Genomic DNA, 27,720 nt, shown 5'->3' with positions numbered 1-27,720 from the left:
GGAGAACAAAGTAAAAAATAACCAACCAACATCATCAGATATTCTTAAAGGCACCCACTGCAGGCACAAGGAGAGATGAAAGTTTAAAAAATGCAGCTCAGATCAGCACTGGAAAACCACCATATAAGATATTTTTATTTTAAAATAAAGAATTGACTTTTCCATGATTGCTGAGACAACGTTAGAAAGGCAGGATGAGCTGAACTACGATGCGGAAGTCAAAGACCTCCTGGAATACTAGTCCACTGTATCTAGCTCTGCTTTGTCCTTCTGAAAGTCTAGGTGTGTGCACCAAGTGGAAAGATTGAACCCTCCAATAGTTTGTTGGTTTTCACCCATCAATCATGCTTGGGAGGCAACTGCTAAAGGCATGCAAACTGACTGACTTGCCAGGATTTCAACCTATCAAGTGGAAGAGTAAATAGACATTTATATCTTGGAAGAGGAAGAGATTGGATAAGAGAAAGGTCTGGGCACTAGCGGAAGGAGGACAGTGACCAGGAAGGTGAGTCTATATGTGCAGTGTACCTGCACATATGACTCTCTTTAAGCATAGACAACCATACATCTAAGTTCACCAATATTCCTGTGTTCTCATATTGAGAGAAAATGATAATACTTGTTTTGGACTGTAGGAGTATTTTTTTTCATCTAATGTTCTATTGTATTCACATACCAAAGGTAGCTCTGCAAAACAGAAATGATATAAGAAACTAAAATAAGTACACTTTTGTCTCCAATGTAATAAGTAGGAAACACTTTTAAATTTTCAAATATTTTGCAATGGCAACTTTAAAAATAACTGCAACATGTGTTAGCATAAACCTTTTGTGTATATTTAAATGCCTCCTAAAGTTTAGTTGTTACATTGTATCAAGGATGAAAGAATGCAGTCAGGCTACTGGCCTGTTTCCCCAGCTCAGGAAGGTCTGACACCAGCCACAGGCCTTTTTCAAGCTTTTCCCTCAGGGCACAGTTTATGAAATCAAACAAAAGATGACAAATATATTTCTAGCTATTACTCTGACTGAGAGACAGAAGGGGACCCGGAACCTTTCACTCTGCACCCATCTCTCTGCTCTAGGGCCAGTCACAGGAGAAAATCTCCATCTCTACTCTCAACCCTTTATAGGCATGACCTAACCCCTTTCCTGCTGGGGCTGATAATAAAACAGGGCTGACTGCCCCAAACACCTTCACTCTTATAGGAGCAGACCACCTATTGCAAAACACATCGAAATGGATTTCATTTTCAACACTCCAGAGGAATCCCCAACAAAAAATCCTGAGGATTATCAGTCAAAAATGAGCATTACAATGAAAAAAATATTACTGCTGTATATCCTTTCATATCTGAGGGTTGCTATATGAACTGGATGGCGGAGGATGCACCGATGATAGTTATTAAAATTTGGCAAAAAAGGGATTTTTCCCAGTCTATCATAGTTACCCATTTATTAAACACTGAAAACTGTTGTAGAATGGAGCTCCTCTAGGAGCATTGCAGCGAGAGGCTGTGGTCTCCCTCCCTGACGGACAGAGTGAGAACCACAACCGCCTTACACTCTGCATTTGATATTTCCTTCTTAAGAGTTGAACTTTGCACTTATCTTCACTGAATTTCACGTTGTTGATCTCAGACCAATTTTCCAAATTTGTCATTTTTAATTCTACTCTTGTCCTCTGAAGTGACCCCTCCCAGCTTGTCTTCTATAGATTTTACTTGATTATCCAAGTAAAATTAAAATATTGACTAGTACCAGACACAAGACAGACCTTGCAGGCCCCGACTTGAAACGTACTCCCATTCTGACAGCAAAAAATTGATATCTACACATTGAGTATGGTCTTTCAACTTGTTTTGCACCATCTTATTGTAATTTTATCTAGACCACACTTCCTTAGTAGTGGGTCAGGTGGGACTGTGTCAATAGACTTACCACAATCAAAATTATCACAACCACTGCATCTTACCTATCCACTAAGCCAGGAACCCTGTCAAAGAAGGAAATGAAGTTGGTTAGGCATAATTTGGTCTTGACAAATCCATTCTGGCCCTGCCTTATTAACCCTATTATCCTCTAGGTGCTTACAATAATTTGTTCCAGAGTCTTTGCAGGTATCACAGTTAGGCTGACTGGTCTATAATTCCATGGGTCCTTTTTGTTCCCATTTTTAAAGATGGGTTCTGTGTTTACCCTTCTCCTGTCCTCTGGAACCTCACCAGTCCTCTGAGTTCCAACAGTGTTTCAGCTACTTCCTCAAGTACCCTAGGATGAATATTGTAAGATCCTGCGAATGTGACTATCTGACCTATCTAAATGTTCTTTACTCTGCTTTTTTTCCCCATTCTGGCTTGTGCTGAGTAATGGGCCACAATTAACAGTTGTAGTGCACACTGAAGCAAAATACTGATTAAATACCTCAGCCTTCTCAATGTCATCCATTATTGGCTTTCCTTCTCTGCTAAACAATGGACCTACACTTTTCTTCTTTCTCTTGCTCCTAATGTGTTTATAGAATCTCTTATTGATCTTGCTAGTTATAATTTCTATGTCCCTTACTATAACAACTCCTTTTTGTGCCTTAGCATTTCAGAGTTTGTCCCTAAATGCTTTCACTATTCATCTCTAGCAATTTGTCACTTTTTATACTTTTACTATGATTCTTTTTTGATTTTCAGGTCATTAAAGAGTTCCTGATGCTGCCATGTTGCTCTTCTACTGTTCTTCCTCCCTTTCCTCCACACTGGGGTAGTTTCCTGTTATGCCTTTAATATTGTCTCTTTGAGAAACTGTCAGCTCTCCTGAACTATTTTATTCCCTTAGATTTTCTTCCCACGGGATGCTACTTTTCAGGTCTCTGAGTTTGCTGAAGTCTGTGTTTTCTGAAGTCCGTTGTCCTTAGTCTGCTGCTCTCACTTCTTCCTTAGGCTCATGTAATTGATCATTTCATGATCACCTGCACCCAAACTGTCTTCCACCTTCAGATTCACAACCAATTCCTCTCTGTTAAAGAAGCTGCCACCAACACATTTACTGGATGTTTTGTTTTGCCATATTATTTTTACCAAATAGACCTTTGCATGGTTTAAGTATTCCATTACTACCAGGTCTCAAGTTTTGGGTATTAATGTTGCTTTTTCTAAAAATACCTCATCCTTCTCTACCTCCTGATGGTGGTGGTTTATAGTAGCCCCCTACCATGTCACCATCTCTGTTTTCACCCCTCTTATCTTCACCCAGAGACTTTCAACTGGTCTGTCACTCATCTCCTTCTGGACCTCAAAATATATGTGAATATTTTCTTGATGTACAATGCAACACCCTCCTCCATTTTTTCTCCGTGTCTCCTTCCTGAACAAGCTACAGCACTCTATACCAATATTCCAGTCAAGACATATATCTCACCAAGTCTCTGTGATGCCAATTAAGTCGTAATTTAACATGTTCAAAGCATTGGATAAATGTTATCTAATTAACCCTGTGAGGTAGGCAGGTAAGCAGTAAATGCACACTAAGCATTAAGAACTCAATCATGCTGACATAGGGACTAGAGTCCATTACCACACACCTTCATGGGCTGTATAATACTCTCTGCTGGCTTGTCCATGAGGGCAAAGATTGAGTTTTGGCCCTACTTCCTGGCCCAAATTCATCTCCTTGACAGAGGCTTCCACAAGGGAAAATAAAGGGGGGGACTCCTGTGTTTCAACTGCAGGTAAGGGCTTACACAGGTAAGGGCTTACAGTTTGGGAGGAGCTTCTTACACTCTCCTACTTTACACAATTGTGTATGACTCAGGACATTGATTCTTATCTAGAGATAACATTTTTCAGAAACACCCAAGGGATTTAGGAGCAAAAGTCCAATGACTTTCAATGACACTTGGGCTCCAAAGTACTAAGTCACTTTTGAAAAAGGGATTATGCTCCTCACTCACAAAGGCACTTTTGAAAATTTTATGCTAGAACTAGAGTAAAAAATTAATTTGTATTACTCTCACTCAGCAAGGCAGAGTATTACCATGGTTCTGTTAGTGCCAATACACAGCTTTAAGAAACAAAAACGGAGCATGGAAATTAACAATGAGCTGGTCAATAGTTCAGACAACCCATTATTTAGCTAATATGCCAGTATAGTGTACTGCCAAGTATATTACATTCATACTATCAGGCATATTTGTATAATAAGTATTTCATTTTTAAGATCAATTTAACTTTTGCTACAGGATACCTATTTTTCTATTTTTTTTCTGATAGGCTTGACATTCATGGTCCATGATGGTTTTGATTTCAAGAGCTTTTTGGCAGAGGCAAATCAAATTATCAATAATAAAGTCTATGATCTTCATACCAAAAGCAGTTTCAAAGAGTGTTGTATCTACAGTTATGATCTGGAGACAGAACTACAGTAAGAGGAAGAAACAAAATCAGAAGGATATCTATGTTTGACTAAGTGGTGAAATTCACTTTGGCTATCTTACTGTGGAACTGGTAATATTCATCTGGTTATTCTATTCTAAAAAGGAGTCTTTTACTGTGTTCCTAGTAAAGCTAGCAATGCTTTTAATTTTTTCAGTGTAGCTGCTTTAAAATGGTATTCTCCCTTCCACCCACATAGACAACTTCTCATTGACATCAATTGCAAGTTAAGTTTTGTTAAGGACACTACATAACAACCTGTAGTTTATGCAATTATTTTCAAAAAGTTCTGCCCACTTTGTTAAGGGAAGTACGTTCTAAAAAAGCCATACTACTAACATGCTGATGTGAAATAAATGTATAAAAGAATACTGCACTATTTTCAAATCAAGATTTTAAGAGTGAGGACCAGGAGAGCCAGTGTAAATGATATGCAGAACTAATGCAGAGAAATAGAGGCCAAGGCTGCTTCATAAGGCTCTGTAGAGAATCCATTCCCTGGGAAGACTTCCAGTGAGCAAGACAAAACCATAGTGTAGGGCGAAATTTCTGGATAGAACTCTATTGCTGACTAATGAGAATTAGAAGGAGTATTCCTTCACTCCATGTGTGTGTTTTTTACGGAAAGGGAACTTTAAATCTAACCTGAAGTCAGGCTTCTATGGCATTTATTCCAAGTTCTGGGCTTGCAATACAATTAGGCTGTCAAATTAAAATCAGGATATTAGTGAAAAAACCAGGACATGAAGCCACAGACAGTATCATCTCTCCCTTCATATCAACACTAACTGTGAACATCCACTTTGTTAAATACTACCGTGGATGTTTATGTAAGTGATTAATAGTACTGCAACCAATTGTGAGAGAGAGAATACTGCAGCTTTTATCATAGCTGTCCTATGCTATACCACTGTTAAACAAAAACTAAACTTAATTCCTGCCCTGGATTTTTATATTAATCAAACATTACAAATGGTACAATTTAGTAGGTTAATAAAACATGGAAAGGTCAATTGTGTTAGTTCCTGATTTCATGGAACAATACTTTGCAAATCACACTGCATTAGTCTCATCACATCAGCTACCACCTCACCAATATTTCACCAAATAAAGTCTTCTAAGTGTAGGGGAGTGACATAACTAGTATCAGACTCATATGCTGAGTACGTTGAGGACTATATTAATGTGCAATATTCACAGATAAATATTGGCAGCATAGAAAACTGCAGGGGTTTTTATGTTTTATACCAAGTATAAATGGGTTAGGTCATCAATGGGCTATGACTGAGCTGCCGCTAATCAACAGTTCCACCTATAAACCACCAAGAGAGATGCATAAGACTTGCATAGGATTGTATTCTCAGATGCAGAAAGTAGAGCATTCTCAATAGTGGGACTCCAGCTATGGAAGCTGCTATAAGAAGAGATTAGATTGAGACCAGTCTTAACAGTGTTCAGAACCAAACAAAAGACCTGCCTCTTTAATAAGTCTGTTCCCCAGTAAGGAGCACATTGGTTAACTAATCAGTGTCCTGAAAAATCAATAAGCCATACAATAATGTGCTTTAGTTTGCCAGAGGGGTAGTATGGCACAAGTCAATCTCATTCCACAAAGCACAGGCTTGGTTCAGGAGGGAGGGGAAAAGAAAAAAAAAAGCACAAGTGAGTTACTTTTTTCACCGGAGTAATCCCATGGTCTTTAGCGTGGCAACTCACATACATAAGTGTACAAGGTGAGATAAAATGGAAAGACTGTGTAAAAAGACAAAGCTATGTTAAAAGTAAAAAAACAAACAAAAAACCCAACCCACTATTCACTGACATCCATGCTTTACAGTGCTGAAAGTACATTCTTCAGGAAAAAACCAACCCGTAAATGGGACACACTTTTATTTAACAGATCATTAAGCCAAGAATTACTGCAGCCCTAAGAAACCTATAGTCCCTAGCCAGTAAGGAAAATATGCTACACTAGGAATTGCTGCCAACACCGAGACAGCACCTGGCCATCCTAAAGACATTACCGTTGAAAACTAGCACCCCAGTGTCTAGTAATGTTAGCATGGAACAGTGAAAGCAGCAGGAATGCCATCAGTAAGCTAGAGGAAAAAAATTGCACAGGCAGGAGGAATGAACTGAATGAGAAGGTAAGTGGCATTTTTAAAAAATACTAGAAATACTGTATTAACACAAAGATGTGGGTAGTAGCAGATCAGTAAGATTTCTGGAGACTATCCAAAAGTAACATCCACAAAAAAGTGAGCAACAGCAAGCCAAGGAAAGAATGCCAAATAACTTCAGAAATTACCAAGAACTTAAAATCACCCATCGCACAGCCTAGTGGAAGAATCAAAATACCACCATGAAGAAGCTATTCTCAAGCAGTAAAGTTCTAATGAACGACTCAGTGAGATAGTGATCAGTAGGCACAGTAGTGGGACCCAGAGGAAAGAAATCCACGGCAAGTGAGGAGAAACTAGTCTTCAAAATAAGCAGAGCATTAAGGAAAAATATCTTTCAGCAGGAGAACAAACATACGTTAGTACTTCCTGTTGAAAAAAAAAAGGACAATAAAACTGGAAAAAAAGAATCTAACTGATGATGATGTAGACAGAGCTGGTCAAAAATAGGAATGCGTGTCTGGGAAAATACCAATATTTCAAGTTGTTCTGAATTAGGAAACTTTGTAGTTTCCTCTAATTTCTTGATGTTCCTTTATTGTCTTTGTTCTTAGGAAATGCTTCGCAAGACTAAGGGTTTAGGAAACACAGGCTTAATCCAGATACAATATTTCACAAACAATTAGAGAGAAAGAAGCTAACACTTTATTGGGGCTGACCTAGTAGCATGGGTAGGAAAATGTCTTCTACTGCCTGGATTTACTTACTTTGAAAAGAACAGCAAATATAAGCAATTAGGTACTATGACTCAATTTCATAACTGTATGGCAAACATTAGGCCTCTAAATCCATATTTAAGTTCTCAGACTGTTTGATTTGCAGGTGCACTAAGAATTCACAACTCCAACATAAGTCATGAGGAATTATAGGTACATCAGCACGTCTGAAAACCAGGCCACTTACTTAGGTGCCTAAAGATGGATTTGCAACTTTTTTTGGCCCCCAGGTTTCAAAAAGTGGGTTATTTACTCTTTCTAGAAAGGCAGTAGAAGCAAGATTACATTTCTGTCAGACATCCTGTTAGGTTAAAGGGATGTTCTCTTCACATATGTTATTCTTCAGAAAGCTATCTGCCAAAAATGGATTCAGTAGTTTTGGGATAATGCCAGGATGATGTCCCAGCCTCAAATTTGTTCAGACAACTTCAGATACATACTAGCTGAAGTGATTTTAGCCCTGTGACATTAGTAAAGAGAATCTGCAATCAGTACATATATTTGACCTCATATCAGGGCTTCAAGTTCACAGGGATCACAGTCCTAAAGCCACTCGTATGTCTCCTACATGCTTCAAGTCAAAGAAGTCCCCTGTAGATGCACAGCTAATTAAATACTTACTTGAAAGGGTGTTCTGCTCAGCTCTTCTGAGAACTGGAAATAGAGGAATTAAAACCTTGTCTCCTCCTGTCTTCACTGTGTGTATCAGTCTCTCCACAAACATATTCATACCCTCAACATAAAAATGCGGCAGTAAGAGGAATAGAAGGTCCAAATCTTGTGAACCGAAGATCTCAATTTTGAAGTTGCCAGTAAGGACCTCTCTTTTGAGGTATGTAAAATCTTTAAGGTTCTCTCATGACTGATGAATAGTCAGCCATTGGGAATCTTCCCCTCTGGACCTCCTGTGGTATGAGGTGTTGTTTTATGATTATGCCAAAGGACCCAGTTGTCATGGCTAGCTCACCCACACAGCCCCCCATTCTCCTTGACTTTTGTGCTACAGACATGCTATGGCTATGAAAAAGTAGTTGTGATATTATACTGAACACAGAATATAACTCTCTATCTCCTTGCACAATATTAACCTTCTTATTAGGGGTTATGTTTTTCTTGTTTGCTCTTTAGCTTTGTACATTCAGAAATCAGTCAAGCTGTACAGAAGCAACACATCCTGCACTATTTAATAAATCCACAGCTCAGTCAAGAATGGTTCTATACCGTGTGTGTGGACTTTTCTTCCAGCTATCAAGCAGGTTAGCTTCTTCAGTATATTATACATATAAAGAAAGTAAAAATGTTTATCTATGAATGTATATGGTGCTCATCATGAGTTAATCAAATAGTATGGTTACTAATGTTTAACACTTCTCAGAGGTCAACGTAAGAATAGAAAAAAGCAAGTGTGTTAAAACATCATCCATTCAGTAATCAAACTCTCTCTCTTTGACATAGTATTTCCTTTCCTTTCATGAAATGTACTGTATTTTTCAGAATCAAATATATGGCAAAACACATCACTGAATATATATTTCTGATTCAATGAATTTGGCAATTGTCTCAGATATATTACACAATAAATTTCCCCCAAAATAACATTTCCATTTATTTAAAAAGACAATTTTATTTTATACTTTCTAAGACATTTAGATATTTTCAATTTCAAATGCTGTTTACAAATCGCTAACTCTAATTTCCATAAGAACTAGATGTGCATCCTCAGGGTGCTCTGCTTCAGTTGTGCATGCACCTCTTGAGCCCATATACTTTCCATTAGCTGTGTTTGTTTGACCCATGCATGCACTGCATACAACCTAGTGCTGCACCCTAAATGGTATACAGAACTGCAAAGATGAACCACCCTCAGCTCCTTCTCTATCTGAACATCCAGCAAAGAACAGTCTGAGGCACAGGGGAAGGAGGACGGGTAGTGGAGCACCTATAGGGAAACATCTTGAAAAAACAGGTGAGTAACCTGTTCTTTGAGTACCCTGTGGGTACTCCACTTCAGGTATCCACACAGGAAGGAGGGACGTTTGGGATAGAGTCTAAGATAAAAGACAGAACAGCAGAACGAAGTGCCACATCAGGAATAGTGTTTAGTAAAGCTACACACCGAGGCCCATGTACAAGCTCTGCATATCTCAGCCATTGGATGCGCAGTTGCCTGTTCTCTTGCAGAATGTGATATTATCCTCTGGGAAGGATAAACCCAGACCACCATCTGTGTCATAGCAAGCATATGCCCAGAGATCCACTTTGAAAGTCTCTGTGTAGAGATCATGGACTCTTTGGAACTTTCCATGACAGAGACAAACAATCTGGATGATTTCTGAAATTCCTTGGTCCTATCTAGAGAAATGGTGAATGGCCATCTCACATCTAAAGTCTGAAAGGAGTCTAACACTGAGATTTATGTGATTTAGGGGAAAAAATACTGGTAGATAAATATCCTGGTTAAGATGAAAATCTGACTTCACTTTAGGTAAGAATTCAGGGCTAAAGTGACCAGATATCCATATTTATTAGGGACACTCCTGATATTTGGGTCTTTCTTCTATAAGCACCTATTACACCTCACCCCCGTCCCGATTTTTCATACTTGCTGTCTGGTTACCCTATTTAGGGCGCAGCCATAGAGAGACGTCGTCTTTGAAAAATTCCATAAATGTTGTCTGCCATAGAATATCAGGGTTGGAAGGGACCTCAGGAGGTCATCTAGTCCATCCCCCTGCTCAAAGCAGGACCAATTCCCAACTAAATCATCCCAGCCAGGGCTTTGTCAAGCCTGACCTTAAAAACCTCTAAGGAAGGAGATTCTATCACCTCCCCAGGTAACCCATTCCAGTGCGTCACCACTCTGAATGAAAAAGTTTTTCCTAATATCCAACCTAAATCTCCCCCACTGCAACTTGAGACCATTACTTCTTGTTCTGTCATCGAGTACCACTGAGAACAGTCTAGATCCATCCTCTTTGGAACCCCCTTTCAGGTAGTTAAAAGCAGCTATCAAATACCCCCTCATTCTTCTCTTCTGCAGACTAAACAATCCCAGTTCCCTCACCCTCTCCTCAGAAGTCATGTGCTCCAGCCCCCTAATCATTTTTGTTGCCCTCCGCTGGACTCTTTCCAATTTTTCCACATACTTCTTGTAGTGTGGGGCCCTAAACTGGACACAGTACTCCAGATGAGGCCTCACCAATGTCGAATAGAGGGGAATGATCATATCCCTTGATCTGCTGGCAATGTCCATACTTATACAGCCCAAAATGCTGTTAATCTTCTTCGCAACAAGAGCACCCTGTTGACTCATATGCAGCTTCTCATCCTCTGTAACCCCTACATCCTTTTCTGCAGAACTGCTTCCTAGCCATTCAGTCGCTAGTCTGTAACAGTGCATGGGATTCTTCCGTCCTAAATGCAGGACTCTGCACTTGTCCTTGCTGAAGCTCATCAGGTTTCTTTTGGCCCAATCCTCTAATACTCTAGGTCCCCAATACTCTAGGTCCCTCTGTATCCTCTCTCTAACCTCCAGCGTTTCTACCACTCCAAGTTTAGTGTCATCTGCAAACTTGCTGAGTGTGCAGTCCACGCCATCCTCCAGATCATTAATGAAGATATTGAACAAGATTGCCCCAAGGGTTGGTCCTGGGGCCAGTTCACTTGAAACTGGCTGCCAACTAGACATGGAGCCGTTGATCACTACCCGTTGAGCCCGATGATCTAGCCAGCTTTCTATCCACCTTATAGTCCAATCATCCAGCCCATACTTCCATCAAGGCCTCAATCTCCCCAGTCCTGTGAGTTGACATGGTAGCTACTCGAAAGGCTGTCTTCCTAGATAAGCGAGGCAAGGAACAGGTTGTCATAGGTTCAAACGGCAGTTCTATGGAGGTATCAAAGTAGCAGGTTAAGATCCCAAGAAGGAATAGGATCCTTAACATGGGGCCAGAGGTTCCCTATACCCATGTAATGAGGACACAGGGTAAGCAGATATGGAAACTCCTTTTAGTGGGGGATGAAATGCTGATATCACAGCCAGATGAACCTCAATGGAGCTAAATGATAACCCTGATTTCTTCAAGTCCAGCAGGTAGTCCAAGATGTCTGAGAGTGAAGAGGATTCAGGTACAAGATGGTGAAAGTGACATCAGTGATTGAATCTTTTCCATTTCTGAAGGGAATTCAAGTTGACTCTTCTATCTGTTGTAATATCTGTTGTACTCCTGTTGAGCAGGTGTATTCTAACTAACTAGGAACCATGCTCAGAAATAGAGGACTTCTAGGTTTGGTTGAAGCATGCAACCTCCACCTTGGGAGAGGAGATGAGGGATGTTCAGAAGCTTAAATTCCATTTGAACACAGGTGAAAAATGTACTGATACTTTGTCTGTCTTGGCCAGATCAGTACTATAAGGATTATAGTCCTGTTTGATCTTGTTTGTCACCCTTAGTATTAGTAGTGTTGGAGGGTGTGCATAGGGAAGGCCATTTGTCCATGGGAGGAGACAAGCATCCCCTAAAGATTGACAACTGAGGCCTCTATTGAGCAATGTAGGGGGTACTTCTTGTTGCCGAATGTGGTGGTTACCTGCACCAGCGGAAGTTCCCACTTTTGGAGTATCTCATGAAGAATTTGAGTCTCCAAATCCCATTGCTAGTCCTGAGAGAAGCACCTGCTGAGCATATAGGTTGTGATATTCTGAACTCCAGAAGGTAAATATCTGAGATGTGATTCTGGTGGGCTATACAGCAGTTCCATAACTTTAGAGTTTCAGAGCACAGAGAGGGGGATCTTGCTCCTCCCTATATGTTGATATAGAACATGCAAGCCACTCGGTCCATCTGAATCGTGATTGATTTACCATTCACAAGGGGTAGAAGATGAAGGCAGAAGTTCCCTAACTGCCTTGAATTCCAACAAATTGATATAGAGAATTTAGAAAGTATTGAGGCATGTTCCCACCAGAACAGTGATGTATTATAGTTCCTGTTGGAGCTGAGTAGATGAAAGGGACACCCACACTGACAGAGTTGATTTTTCTGCCACTCTAGGGAGTTGTTCACCTGGAAGGGAACTGTGACCTGTTTGTTCAACCTGTTTCTGGTTGAGGACTACATACTTCTGAACCAACCCTAAAAGTAGTGGAGGCGTAGTCTTGCATGTTCAGCCACAAAGGTGCTTGCTGCCATAAAACCTAGGAGGTGTATATAGTTCCTTACTGTAATCTGGAGGCTCTCTTGAATTGTCCTGACCAGATTTGCCAAAGTTAAATCAATCAGTCTGTGGGAAGGAAGGCCCTGACTGCTAATGAATCCAAGTATGCCCCTATGAAATGTATGCAGGGGCTTAAGTGGATTTTTGTTGTTGTCTTTGTTTAGCTAGACATCCCATTTCTGGAAGACAGAAATGGCTGTCTAAGTTGAAATCTGTACTGCTTCATAAAATCGGCCTTTGGAGCAGGTAATCAATCATCAAAATATAAGACGACTAAAATCACTTCTCACTGAAGGGAAGCAGCTACTACTACTAGAACCTTTGAGAACACCCTTGGGGCCAAAGATAGACTGAAAGGAAGTACTTGGTATTGAAAGTGATCCCGGCCTAGGGTAAAATGTAGCTATTTTCTGAGTGTGGGATGTATCTCTACAGGGAAATAGACGTTCTGCAGGTCAAAGTCCAAAAACCAGTTTGCTACCTCTAGAGAAGAAATTATAGCTGCTAGAGACCCCATCCTAAATGCAGAGATTTTAAAACTTTGATTGGTTTCCACCCTCTATCCTTCAGCATGAAAAAATACTTTCAGAAAAACCCTCTTCCATGTGAGGAGACAGTACCATCTCTACTGCTCCTAAAGGAAGGAGAGGGATGCACTTCTTGACTCAGTATAGTTTCATGAGAGGGATCTCTGGAGAGAGATGCAGAAGGGGGATAAGAGGAAGGGACATGAAGTAGATGATGCCATCTGATGTTATAAGCTCTATAACCCACTTGTCACTTGTATTATTCCACCAAGCCTGTTGGAAACAGGAAAGGTTGTCTCCAAAAGTGGGAAGGTGAGTGAAAGATTGTCTCTAGTCTGGAAGCTGCAAAGGAGGAATTGAACTTTCAACCAACGTGTCAAAACTTATTGTTTCAATGATAACTGGATAGTTACTGAAGGAGGGTGAATAGCTCTTCCTCTGCAGTCTTAGTCTCTTTCTATCAGGTTCAGCGGGGCAGGGTGTGATCTCTGGGCTATTTGAGATCTGCTAAATCACTTGTTGATCATGGTGTATATATACCCAGAGTCATTCAGTGAGCGTAGGGACACATCTTTAGTCCTCGAGAAGATCTTCCAACCAAATGGGATGTCCACAACAGAATTCTGAATCTCTCTTGGGAACCTCAACAGCTGGAGCCATAATGTCTCACACATAACTGCTGTGAAGATAGATACCACAGATGTCACCACCAGAGCTAAGGAATCTTGGAGACATACACTTGGTTAATAATTGACCGTCCATGATGATGATGTTCTCTACGCTCCCATGGAAGATATTCAATCCAGGCTCCAAACTTTTAATTTGTTAAATTCTACTTGGCCACAATCATCTGATAGTTTGTGATCTGAAATTGGAGGGTCACAGATCAGTAAGTCTTTTGTCCAAAAGAACTAACATCTTCTGCTCCTTATGATAAGGGGTAGACCTCAAATAATGCTGCTTACTCCTCATTTAAAAATCCACACTCAAGCAAAGTAGATAGGGGAGGAGAAAACAAAAATTCTGAGTCTCTGGGAGGAACAGAATATGTCTTATCCTCCCATTTGAAAGTCAGCAGGATGGTGGCAGGAGTTTGCCATACAGTCTTTGCTGGATCTAGTAGTGCTTTATTAATGGGTAGTGCAATCTGGGTGGTGTCGCCCCACTGTAGAATGTCCAGGAGCTTGTGTTGTGAGTCTTTAACCTCCTCAAGAGGTATTTGAAGGGCATCAGAGAATGACTGTCTCATTCAGAGAGGAGTATGAAATAGGAGTTTTAGGGTTGAGCCTCCTTATGCACGCTAGTCTCCTGTTCTTCAAAGGACTCCTCTTGTTGGGGGTTGGTAGAGGAGACTGTGTAATTCTAGCCACTCGGTGCAATTACACTGGCAAATTGCTGCTGACGTGCCACCCACAGATCACTGTATGGGCACTGGGGAGCCCATATGGGAAAGCAGGTGGCACCTAGGACTGATCCCACCATCCCTATCATGGATGAGGATCCTTGTCAAAAGTATAGGTGCCTGTAGTGATGTGGAGAGAAACCTGCACTGATAAAGAGGAGACTGATTGAATGTCTCCTTCATCCCCCCTGGTGTCCTTCAAAAGGGAGGGGACCTAGCAGAAAAAGGCAGATAATCTTGCGGTACCAGGAAGCAATGATAATCCAGAGGCTGGGGTCTCGATACTGAGAGTCATTCAGTACCCATATGTAGTAGGCACTCCAGCTCATTTAAAACTGACAAGTCCCTGAAGTAGCAGAATTCCTGTGGTAACAAATGGATTGGTATCAATGCGGTAGTTGAGGTGGATGATACCATTGATTTGGAGTGTGTAGGTGCTGGGGTTGAAGGTGGCTGGTGCTTCAATTTTGCCAGTACTGGCAGTGCCGAATGAGAAGCCATTGATAATAAAAGTCTGACATAGATGGTGCCATTCTAGAGGACTGGATCCTCTAGGCTGTCTTGTCCTTTATACATAGTACTCTGACCTGCTGAAGTCATGCTTCTCTGAAGCACTCTGGGATCTCCTGGCCCTACTGGTACCAGAAGAAGAGTCCTTTGGCTCCACAGTACCAAGTGGAGAGGTCAATGCCTCCATCTCCATAGACTTAACAGAAGACCAGGACCTTTGGGGAACCAACTCATTATGGTGGGAAATCAAGCTCCTCTGCATCCTCTGAAGTCTTCCCCTGCTTAGGGGAGACCTTGGCCTAGGATGAAGGGGCACTGGATCTGTCTGAAGACAGATGTATGAAGCAGAGGTCCTAACCTGACTTGGGAAGCAGGTTGAATGGAGTGTTCCATCATCAGAAGTCTCAATTTGGTCTCCAGAGTCTTTCGTGCTCTGCATTTGAGAACCAGGTAGAAGTTAAAGGATTCTTCCAAGCTACAGACGCACATAAGAGTGGCTGTCACTGATCCAGATGGCTTCTAGACAAGAAAGGCAGCATTTGAAATTTGATGAGCCAGAAATGCCCTGCCAGGCCAAATAAGCTCCCTAGAAAAAAGGTGGTGGGGGGAGGAAAAATAAAAAGGAAGGGGAAAAGGTAGTGAGAGGAAGAGGAAAAGTAGTGAGAGGAAAACCTCTCACTACTATCTCACTAATTCTGTACTAACAATTCCACAAGAAGAAATACTAAAACAAACAAACAAACTGTAGAAAACAGAGACATGCACACGACAGACATATTAGATCTCTGTCTCAGACTGAGGGGCTAGAGAAAGAACTGAGGGTCGTTCTCCCGCATATGCGCTCTGTATACAACCTTGTGTCACACATTGTGTATACAGTGCATGTGCATGCCAAAGGACACTGCTAATGGACAATCTCCAATCAAGGGCTTGAGAGGCGCATGTGCATTTCAACTTGAGCACCCGTAGGGACACTATACGAAGAAGAACAATACATAAGGATGGGGCACACTTATGTTTGCTTACAAACAAACTCAGAATCAAGAAGCGTTCATTTTCTGGTGAGACATGCTGTTGGTTTCTTTTCATTAATATACTAACAAACACAAATACATTGTTGCAGATAGAATTGGAATAGTTAACATCTGTAATGCTGAAAATGTATACACATATTGTTCACTCTCCAGCTTTGCACAGCTGAGATATTCAGTCTTTTAGTGAAGAAAACCAGGGTGAGTTTTATTCTGTTTCTTTATTCTTTCACAGGAGGGGGTCTCTATTTGACTTACATTGTCAGGACATTGATTTTGCAGGAACACAAGAAAGAATGCATTGTGATAACATTACTGTACAAGCAGCATACCAGGCTATGCTTTTTGTGTACTATAATTAATCAAAATTATGTATGCAAAACTCTTAGGAAATACTAACTTTAAAACCCACAGTCATATGTGTCAAGAAAAAATAAAATAAATGAAAACCATAATAACTAGGTAATATAAAGAACAAGAGTAGAGAAAATAATTTCCCCCCGTATCCATTTTAAGTCTCCTGAATAATGATCATGCCTCATGGTGTATCTTGCAAAATCAGGCCCCATTTTGTGCATTGTTGTACCTGATTTTACATAAATATGCTGGGACATTTATTTACATTTTGGAGACTTGGACTGAAACCTACAATTCGAAAAGGGACAATATCTTAGGTTTTAGTCATTCATATTTTGTTTTGTTTTTTTCAAAATCCTATATTTATTCTTAGCATCTAGATATTAGGAATCAGAACATTCATAACATTCTTTGAAGCAAAGATCCCTTAATCCCATGTTCCCCAAATCTACATATTTGGACAATCAGACAGATAAAAAGGCATACCTTTTCTGGATCTGTTGTTGTGATAACCCACACACAGTGTGCGTTATCTTCATATTGAACTGGGTAATTAGGTGATGTAATAATTCCACTTGGTCCACGCAGATTAGAACCACATGTTCTAGCTAGAATAATAAGCACAAAGAGAAAAGGAATTAGTTTTTTGCAGTGCAAAGTATTTCTGGGAAACTATCTACAAAAAACTATTTTATAATTAACAGCCTATTGTACAAAAATGACAATGTTAATAGTCAGTAAAATAATCCTGTGCTGAAGAAGTTAGAATGGATTTGCAAAATCCCTGAAAAAGACTTGAGGAAGAAACACAGGAGTGTTTTTCAGTTCTTGAAGAAAAATACTTACTCTGCCTTATCTTTATTCTTATTGTAAGTGAATTCCCTACATGGCAAGGGGAAGTTCCACCTCAGTGGCAGCACTGTCCACTGGCAGGCACAAATGTTCTTTCAAGGTTGCTCTGCAGGCTTCTGGGCATAGACAGCAGAAAGGTTAGATGAGGAGGTACTGCTCTTTGCAACATTTTCCCCTGTTCTACACATGGATTTCTGAGTCCCCCTCATGGGAGAGGATGGTCCAGGCATTCCCGGGTTCAATTCCATGCTCCCTCACAGATTTCCTATGTGATTTTCACCAAATTTATGGGGGTAAAATGTTCAAAATCTCCTCAGTGACTTAGGGTATGTCTACACTGCAGTTCAAAACCCACAGCTGGCCCATGCTGGATAACAGGCTCACAGGGCTTCTGCTAAGGGGCTTGCTTGCAGTGTAGCTATTTGGAGTTAGGCTGCAGATCGGACTCTGTGACTCTCCCACCTCATTGACTTTCAATGAGATTTAGGCACTGAACTGATTAGTGTTAATGCCAAACTTGTAGGCATCCTGCAGCCTAGTGGAATTCACAACCTTGAGTTAGGTGTATTATGCATTAAGAGAATTGGGTGCCTAAATTAGGATTCTTAAATGCCAACACACTGAATCACTAGCCAGTAGAAAATCCTAAGGAGAGAGGTGGAGCTTAATAACTCCCCACTCAGGGAGTTGGATGCCTGAGTCCAGAGTGGAGGGAGGCACCTATCTCTACTTGGGATTCACTGCATGAACTCTCTCCTGGAGTTAGGCACCTAAGCCATTTTTGCAAGAGCTGCCACTGGGTCTCCCACCTCCCGGGGAGTTCCCTAACTACTGGCTTATAGAAAAATTCTCACCCTCCCTCTGGCCCAATGAATATTACATTTATACACAGTAGAACGGCTTCAACAGGAGAGCACCACCCCAAAATAACCCATAGCCCTGTGGTTAGGGAACTTTCCTGACATTGAGAGACCAAACTCAAAATTCCCTTGCCATATCAGACAGAGGGAGGCAACTGAACTTGGGTCTCCCACATCTTGGGTGAGCTCCCTAGCCATGGGGCTAAATGTTAAAAAGGGAGGAACTCTGCCTTCTGTCTGTTTTGTGTGGGTTTAGGCCTTCTCTGAACAGACCTACTGGATTAGGCCCAGAAGGCAAGATAGGTGGGGGAATGCCTTCTCTGTGGCTTAGGGATGAGAGGCACCAAGTTGCCAGACAATGTCAGGACTTAGATGGCTGACCACCTGCCCAGCCACTGAAATGTAGTCATGTTTGGAGACATTAATGGTGGAAATGTAGGCATCTTGGGATTATAAACACTTACAAGGTTATGTGTGAGCTTAGTGGGGGTTTCATGAAAGTCAGTGGTGACTAAACATTGGATTTAGGCACCTAACATGGCAATTAACAGTGTTAGCAGAAAGGCCAAATGCATCCTTGCATCCATATAGGTAATTCTACCAAAGCATGAATGAAGAACACTAGCAAGCTAAGCATATCTGTCAAATAGAGAAATATCACAGAGTATCAGGGTTAGAAGGGACCTCAGAAGGTCATCGAATCCAACCCGCTGCTCAAAGCAGGACCAATTCAAAGACAGATTTTAGCCCCAGATCTCTGAATGGCCCCCTCAGGGATTGAACTCATAATCCTGGGTTTAGCAGGCCAATGCTCAAACCACTGAGCTATCCTTCCCCTCAATATTCAGATTTAACAACATGAAAGGGAAATAATAGATTTAGCAGATCAGCATCTGCCTACTGTACCAACCACGAGTAATTTTTAACCATTAGAATAACCGGATCAGAATCATGAGATCTGAACTAGAGGATGCTTTGGCCCCATGATCCAGTAGATACATCATAGCTCCAGTAGTCTAACCAGAAGAAAATAAACTTTTATTGTGACTTTTCTTAAATTTTAGCATTTTTCTTCTGAAGTCTGGCTACATTTTGGCCTTGATTCCAAAGGTGATACAACTATTTGGGTAGAGCTAGGGCCCTACCAAATTCACAGCCATGAAACATGGTCACGGATCGTAAAATCTGGTCTCCCCCTGTGAAATCTGGTCTTTTGTGGGCTTTCACCTTACACTATAGAGATCTCATGGGAAAGAGTCTCAAAGTGTGTTTCTCAAACTGGAGATCCTGACCCAAAAGGGGTGGCAAGGTTATTTTAGGGGGCTCATGATATTGCCACCGTTACTTCTGCACTGCCTTCAGAGTTGGGTGGCCGGAGAGTGACGGCAGCTGCTGACCAACGGCCCAGCATTGAAGTAAGGGTGGCAATACAGTACCATGCCATCCTTACTCCTTCACTCCTGCTGGCAGGAGCTCTGCTTTCAGAGCTGAGCTCCCACCAGCAGTCGCCACTTTCCAGTCATCCATCTCTGAAGGGATCGCCACTGCCAGCAACAGCGCAGAAGTAAGGGTAGCAGTACTGCAACTCCCCGTCACACACACACACACACACACACACACACACACACACACACACACACACCCCATCACAACTCCTTTTTGGGTCAGGACCCGTACAATTAGAACATCATGAAATTTCAATTTTAAATATGTGAAATCATGAAATTTATGTTTTTTTTTTTAAAAATCCTATTACCATGAAATTGACCAGAATGGGCTGTCAATTTGGCAGGGCCTTAGGTATAGCCATAAGAAAAATCATCTAAGTTGGTCAAAGCAATTACTTAATTGTTGTTATATATCTATTTTTCTACAATAAAGTGTATGCAGATAACTTTTGTAAGTAATTTGAAATTGACTTTTACTTGTGCCTTCAGAGCAGGGGCGGCTCTAGGTATTTTGCCGCCCCAAGAGTGGCAGGCAGGCAGGCAGGCTGCTTTCGGCGGCTTGCCCGCAGGAGGTCCCCAGTCCCGCAGATTCGGCAGCATGCTGCAGGAAGTCCGCCAAAGCCGAGGGACCAGCGGACCCTCTGCAGGCATGCCGCCGAAGGCAACCTGCCTGCCGCCCTCGTGGTGACTGGCAGAGCGCCCCCCGAAGCTGGCCGCCCCAGGCACATGTGGCATGCTGGTGCCTAGAGCTGCCCCTGCTTCGGAGAAGCGAAATTTTAACATTAAATAAATACATTACTTGGAAAATCTGGGAGTTGGACTCATAATAAAATTAATACTCAAGGCTAAACTGGCTTTTAGTTGCTGCCTGACATTGGAGGGAGTTTCAGAGTAGCAGCCGTGTTAGTCTGTATCCGCAAAAAGAACAGGAGTACTCGTGGCACCTTAGAGACTAACAAATTTATTTCAGCATGAGCTTTCGTGAGCTACAGCTCACTTCTTCGGATGCATAGAATGGAACACACGGACAGGAGATATTTATACATACAGAGAACATGAAAAGGTGGAAGTATGCATACCAACAGGAAGAGGGAAGGAGCGTGGACCTGCCCCATCCAACTGTAAGTACATTGTTTCCTGGAGCGTAAAGTCACAGACAAGGAAAAGCCTGCTGTGACAATTTGTAGGAGGGTTTAGTTTGCGTTTCTCACACTGCAGCTGGCCAGTTCTGCTAGGAGGCATGGAGGAGAGGGATGGCCGAAGTTCCATCTCTTCCCTGATCCTTTTGGGCTTGGCTTGCAATCTAACTGTGATAGTAAACTCAGAGAGAGCAAAGACTGCAACTGAGACAACATCTAAAGACAGCTTTGAAAACCAAAGCTAATGCAAAATACCATGGCGTACAGGTAGAATTAATGGTTTACTAAATAGATTAGAATAGGCAGTAGAATTAGAGTCCTTCGGCTATAAACAGGAGTTAGGGTAGAGTATACTTTCTATGAGAATTCAACTTTGAAACTTACTCTCTGTTGTTGTCAGCCACAGCCTACATTTTCTGTCTCGAGCTTTTGAAGCTGAGATGGGCTGAAGGCTTTGGTTGGTTTTGTTTGTTTTATTATCCACATGGCTACTTGTTATTTGTTTAAGGAGCAAACTCCGATGAACAGTCCAAATTCAATAAGGAGACATGTAAAGTACTCCACTTAGGAAGGAACAATCAGTTGCACACATACAAAATGGAAAATGACTGCCTAGGAAGGAGTACTGCGGAAAGGGATCTGGGGGCCATAGTGGATCACAAGCTAACTATGAATCAACAGTGTAACACCATTGCAAAAAAGCAAATATCATTCTGGTATGTATTAGCAGGAGTAACAAGGACAAGGGCAGAGTCCTACATTTAGGACAGAAGAATCTCATTCACTGTTACAGACTAGGACTGAATGGCTAGGAAGCAGTTCTGCAGAAAAGGACCTAGGGGTTACAGTGGATGAGAAGCTGGATATGAGTCAACAGTGTGCCCTTGTTGCCAAGAAGGCTAATGGCATTTTGGGCTGTATAATTGGGGCACTACCAGTAGATCGAGGGATGCAATCATTCCCCTCCATTTGACATTGGTGAGGCCTCATCTGGAGTACTGTGTCCAGTTTTGGGCCCCACACTACGAGAAGTACGTGGAAAAATTGGAAGGAGTCCAGTGGAGGGCAACAAAAATGATTAGGGGGCTGGAGCACATGACTTCTGAGGAGAGGGTGAGGGAACTGGGATTGTTTAGTCTATAGAAGAGAAGAATGAGGGGGGATTTGATAGCTGCTTTCAACTACCTGAAAGGGGGTTCCAAAGAGGATGGATCTAGACTGTTCTCAGTGGTACCCGATGACAGAACAGGGAGTAATGGTCTCAAGTTGCAGTGGGGGAGGTTTAGTTTGGATATTAGGAAAAACTTTTTCACTCAGAGAGTGGTGACGCACTGGAATGGGTTACCTAGGGAGGTGGTGGAAACTCCTTCCTTGAGGTTTTTAAGGTCAGGCTTGACAAAGCCCTGGCTGGGATGATTTAGTTGGGAATTGGTCCTGCTTTGAGCAGGGGGATGGACTAGATGACCTCCTGGGGTCCCTTCCAACCCTGATATTCTATGAGTACTGTAAGCAAGACACGAGAAGTTAATTCTTCCACTCTACTCCAGTTGAGGTCTAATCAGTGTGGAGTAGTGTGTCCAGTTCTGGGCACCACATTTCAAGAAATATGTGGACAAATTGGAGAAAGTCCAGAGAAGAGCAACAATTGATTAAAGGTCTAGAAAACATGACCTATGAGGGAAGATTGAAAAAACTGAGTTTGTTTAGTCTGGAGAAGAGAAGAGTGAGAGGGGACATAACAGTTTTCAAGTACATAAAAGGTTGTTACAAGGCGGAGGGAGAAAACCTCTGAGGATAGGACAAGAAGCAATGGGCTTAAATTGCAGCAAGAGTGGTTTAGGTTGAATATTAGGAAAAACTTCTTAACTGTCAGACTGGTTAAGTACTGGAATAAATTGCCTAGCAAGGTTGTGGAATCTCCATCGTTGGAGATTTTTAAGAGCAAGTTAGACAAACACCTGTCGGGGATGGTCTAGATAATACTTAGTCCTGCCATGAGTGCAGGGGACTGGACTAGATGACCTCTTGAGGTCCTTTCCAGTCCTATGATTCTATGAAGATAGTGTATGTTGCATTGTGTCATTTAACGTATGAGATGGGAACACAGAGTATTGGCATCTTTGGAAGCCTGTCTATATAAATAGAGGTTGGCCCCTGGGTAGTGATGGAGCCAGATTTTGCAACCAGGGAGGCAATGTGTCAATAATAGTGCCATCTTCAATTATGCCCATTGGTTTGCTAATTTCATCTGTTATCATGCTTGTGTATTAGGACAGCAAACTAATATGGTATTACTGCAACTATTCAGTGGGTACACTTCTCTTACACAGACGACACGCAGCAGCACTTCAATCCTGGCAACACCACCCTAATACCAGCCCAGTAGGCTCACTCTCCAGCCTCATCCCTCCAGTCCCCTGGTTGCAAAGGTACTCCACATCCATAAGAGGCAGTAGCTATGCCACCAGGAGAAGCCCTCACATTGACATAGCACTGTCTGCACACTGGGTTAAGTGTGTATAACTATGTCGTTTAGGAGTGTGGATTTTTCAACATAGTTATACTGATGTAAGTTTATAGTGTAGACCTGTCCTAAAACAACAAACCTAGCAGCTCCATAGAGGCTGGCTGCAATCTGATCCTCATAGTGTTGTACAGTGTTTAGCTATGCAAATCACATTAATCTCTAGGTTTGGGAGTGTCTCTAAACAGATCATCATCCCTTTAGAACTGAATTATACTATTTTTTTTCTTTTAACAATTAGGAAAATAGAGGATTAATTTAACATCTTTGTTAATTATCTAATGGAGGGGGTTAAAAGCACCCTAAGAAAATGTGCAGATGATATTAAATTGGAAGGACTTGCAAAAATGAGAAAGGGCAGGGAAATAATACAAAGAGACCAAGTCAGATTTTTAAAAAATGTTAGAGGAGTCAAATCTTACCACGACAGATCGGTCTGTGGTCACTCCAAGCAGCTAGTGTATCTGTCACTCTCTGGCAAGTGATGCTTTTAGAACCCTGGAGTACATAATTATCCTCACAGGAGAACTGGACACTTGCACCCACCCTGAGGGTAATGGAAAGAAAAGGAGAAAGATTAGCTTTATTAGAGAAATCCTTCAAACAACTACAGCACCACTAATTCAAGATTCAAACAAGCATTTAAAGGGAAAGTTCTCTTTTTTCCAGATAAGAAAGAGCTTATACTCTACAGAGTAAGAACTGTGAATGTAATCCAGCCACTATTGAGTGAAAAAATGTGAAACTCGCTGTGCTGAACTAATCCTCTTCTGAAAATTACTTCAGAGGGTTAAACCAGGGATAAATTTGGTCTCAAATGTAGGGAAAGATTATTACTGTTACTAGAGCTGAAAGTGGGCCAGTATGGGTTGGTACAGCATACCAGTGAGAAGTAGCCTTCAGAATGGTCCTGTACGCTGCCCCTTTTGCTGACAGAATGGGGCAAAAGAGGAAGCTACCCCAGGGCCTGGTGATTTAAAAGGGCCTGGGGCTCACAGCAACGGCCAAAGCCCCAAGCCCTTTAAATCGCCACCTGGGGCTGCTGGGTTGCATGGAAGGACTGGCTGGGGGACGCTGACCTCCAGCCCCATCCCTTCCACCCAAGGCTCAGACCCTTCTCGGGGCCTTGAGCTGGGCCCCCATACCGGTAAGTCTTTTAAGTTACTTCCACTCCTGTTACTATATATGGAGAAAACTTACTATACAGACGCTCCCTGACTTATGCAAGCGTTCCTTTCCAGGATGCCTTGCATAAGTCGAATTTTGCATAAGTCAGGAATGTATCTCTGACAATTACGCAAAAAAAAAAAGGAACAGAATTTATGGAACTTTTTCCGTAAGTGCAGATTTCCATAAATCAGTTTTGCGTAACCCAGGGAGTGTCTGTATAAGTAACTTCAAAACCAATGCATGCGGTCTAGACAACAGTCTAAAGAACTTTTACTTCAGCGTCAGATAGAACAGCTAGATGTTTTAAAGGTCCTACTAAGCACAGGCACAGATCTGTAACAATAAAGTCTCAAAAGTCTATGAGGGGCAGTTTGGGGCATAAAGTAGCTATGGCAATATAGCTACTACTTTAATATTACATCCTGAAATGCTATTCAAGATAGCTACTTGAAAACATTTCTAACAATATGTTTTCCCATCAGAAAAGGCTGATGCAATTAAACAAACATTTTGTGGGAACATAGTTTTCATCAAAATTTTCAATGAAAAATTATTGAAATGATTCATTTTGATAATGTTGAAATATTTCACTTCGGTGATATAACCTAGACTTAATGCAAACAGAATAGTTGAGTCAAAGTTAAAACTAAATAAATGTCAACTTTTTTAAACAAAATTAAAGGTTGATTATTTTTTTTCCCCAAGAATGAAGCGCTGGAATTTCATTCCACAGAAAATTTCAAACTGCACACCCTTACCTGTCAAAGTCATGTATTTTATGTCAACCTCACGAAACACAGTTAAATTATATAGGTTTATTGTTACTATGAGAGTTAAAAAAAATCAATAGTATAAATGGGTCACAAAATTACTGGACTTTAAATAAGGGTAGCCAACTTGAAGAGATTGAGAAATGCTGCTTAATTGGAATTTGAGTGTGCTATTATTGCCCACTAGTAGCTGAAAGCCCTTACTGTCACATAGGTGTGGCAGTTAGCCAAATTATCCACCCTCTGTGCAGTGGTCTTCAGACAACCAATGAAATTGTTGCATGCAAATTAGCTGTAGAGTAAGAGAAGTGATTGGTTGAGTTACGTTTGCTATCACAATGGTCTAGGACTCTTAGCATAGCATAGGGACATGCCTTACTGTAGCTGTACACTGTGTGAGTGTAATTCATATTGTTAAAATGACAAATTTCAAAAAGTCCCCCGCCACACACACACTTGTCTCTGAGCGGCACTGGGGAGGGAGAATAATGGCAACTCTTTGCTCTCCCCTTTACCACTCTTTTTTTGAAAATTCAATTTGGATTTGAATCAAAACAAAAAATTTGAATTGAAGCTAGACACAAAAAGATTCATGACAAAGAGAATCAATACAATAAGTTTTTAAATTCTCATAGGAAAATATATGAAACATTACGCCCTCCACCCTGGATTCCAAAAACCCTCATGCAAATTAAGGAACATGGGAATTTTTAAATAAATCCATTGTATATTTCATTTAATTTTTTTAAGAACTAATTAAGTAAGTTGCGACTTCCCCCAAAAAAGAAGTTGGCATTGACTCAATATTGAGCTGATTCTTTTCTAATTGAATATTAAAAATCAGAGGAAAATATGGTGGGAGTACAAGCCTGAGCATTAATTTAAATGACATTTCTTCCTCACGTTTGAATTCACAGACAGACACACTCTCTCTCTTATTAAACTTAAAGTACAGTGTTAAGTGTTGGGTGGGTAGGTCAGGGAGGGAGGGAGGGGAGTTCGAGGAAGGAACTAACAGGTTAAAATCACAAAGCACACAAGAAGGTATTGTAATATTAGAGTGTCATTATTATGTTTAAAACTCTGAAACCCTTGTCAAAGGACTTGTCACCACTGAATCAGCAGTGTCTAAACTGACTTGAAAATGAGCCCTCTCCCTTTCCATCAATCTAAATCACTAAGTGTCTTTATGCAGTCTTGGGAAACTGTTGAATAATGTGCCTTTTCATATGTTGCAGCTCAGCAGAATATCCAGAGTCATCATTCTCCTGACAAGTGCAATAGCAGCTTCTGGGGTCTTTACTTGAAAATACAAAAACATATTACCTTTCTTTTGTTCTCCACAAAATATTTCATTTTTTCCCAAAATCAATGTGAAGCAAAGAACAGCATTATTTTCCAAAGAGAATATCTGAATGTGTTATTACACAGAGGGAAAAAATCCAATTCAACTTTTTATTTTTGTATATTCAGCAACTCCTTTATGTAGCCACTAAATGGGAGTCCTAATATACAGAATAGTATTGTTTCATGCTGTTTGCAGGTGAGGAGTAAACATTTATGAGGCAAGGAATAATCTTGGCCCTCTCATAATCCTACTGGCTACAATTGGAGAGGCTTTTTATTTCAGAAAAATAGGACTTTGGATAAAATGACAAATGACTGAATGCATTGATATATGAGTTTTTTTGTACAGGTGGTGTTACTTGATTTGCCCGTTCATTTGGGGTATGCTCATTTATTAGGGTTACTCTTTGGGGGAGAGGGAGGAGATCCTGTAATTCTATCAACGTACTGCTTGTGTCACTTGTGTTTTCATATGGAGCTCTATTTCTCCCTTCTGCAAGTCCCCTCCCAATGGAGCTAACCTGCATGACCTAGGTTCTCCAGGGCTGGGTTCTTCCAGCCCCAGAACCAGATGAATGAACACATACACATTCCCTCTCTCTCTCTCTAACAGAGCAAGTCTAAGTGAACTGGATCAATCAACCATCTCAAGCTGACCCCTTATATGTCCCTGGACTCAGTGAGCTGGGTCAAGCAGGATTTTCAAGATGCCACCCTTATATGCCACAGGTACCGCACCGGAATAGAGCAAGCCTGAGCAGGCTGGGTCGAACAGCACTTCTAGGACGCCACACTTGTATGCCCCTGGACTCAGCGGATTGGGTTAAGTAGCACTTCCAAGCTGCCACCCTCATATGTTACAGGTTCAGCACGTCCCTATCTCCACTTTCAAGTTACAATTGTTCGGGTAGTAATGCACTTGATGAGCAAACTCCACAGTGTTTTTAGGCGCTACAGGGATCTTCAGCTTAGGTAAGAGGAATGTTGCTGCAGAGTTACTGGGGAAGCCAAAAACGCAACACAGTAAAGTTCAGTGAGAGACGGAGGGAAGCAACCAGCTTAACCATAAAAGTTATTTATTGAATAATAGTGATAACCACACAAAGAGAGCCTAAACAAACATAACTGTTACATTATAAAAGATTATAAATGCCATATATAGAAAACTAAACCTGATCAAACAAGTCAGGGTTAAAAAGTTATACCTGAGGTAGAAAACAGAGAGAGAGAGAGAGAGAGAGAGAGAG

At 41.3% G+C, this 27,720-nt stretch overlaps 1 protein-coding gene across 3 annotated transcripts in view; it reads right to left on the bottom strand.

Annotated features, from left to right (window-relative positions):
* CSMD1 (CUB and Sushi multiple domains 1) overlaps window positions 1-27,720 on the bottom strand; it is a 1,994,958-nt gene that overhangs the window by 686,204 nt on the left and 1,281,034 nt on the right. For all 3 annotated transcript variants that reach the window (XM_050950505.1, XM_050950506.1, XM_050950507.1), the window contains exons 9-10: window positions 23,609-23,733; window positions 16,850-16,971 (exon numbers count right to left, since the gene is read on the bottom strand). In XM_050950505.1, the coding sequence (XP_050806462.1) occupies window positions 16,850-16,971; window positions 23,609-23,733 (247 nt within the window). The remainder of the gene's footprint in view (window positions 1-16,849; window positions 16,972-23,608; window positions 23,734-27,720) is intronic.

This window comes from Gopherus flavomarginatus, chromosome 4 (assembly GCF_025201925.1).
Source record: "Gopherus flavomarginatus isolate rGopFla2 chromosome 4, rGopFla2.mat.asm, whole genome shotgun sequence".
Classification (NCBI taxonomy): Eukaryota; Metazoa; Chordata; order Testudines; family Testudinidae; genus Gopherus; species Gopherus flavomarginatus.
This window is presented reverse-complemented; position numbering and strand designations above follow the sequence as displayed.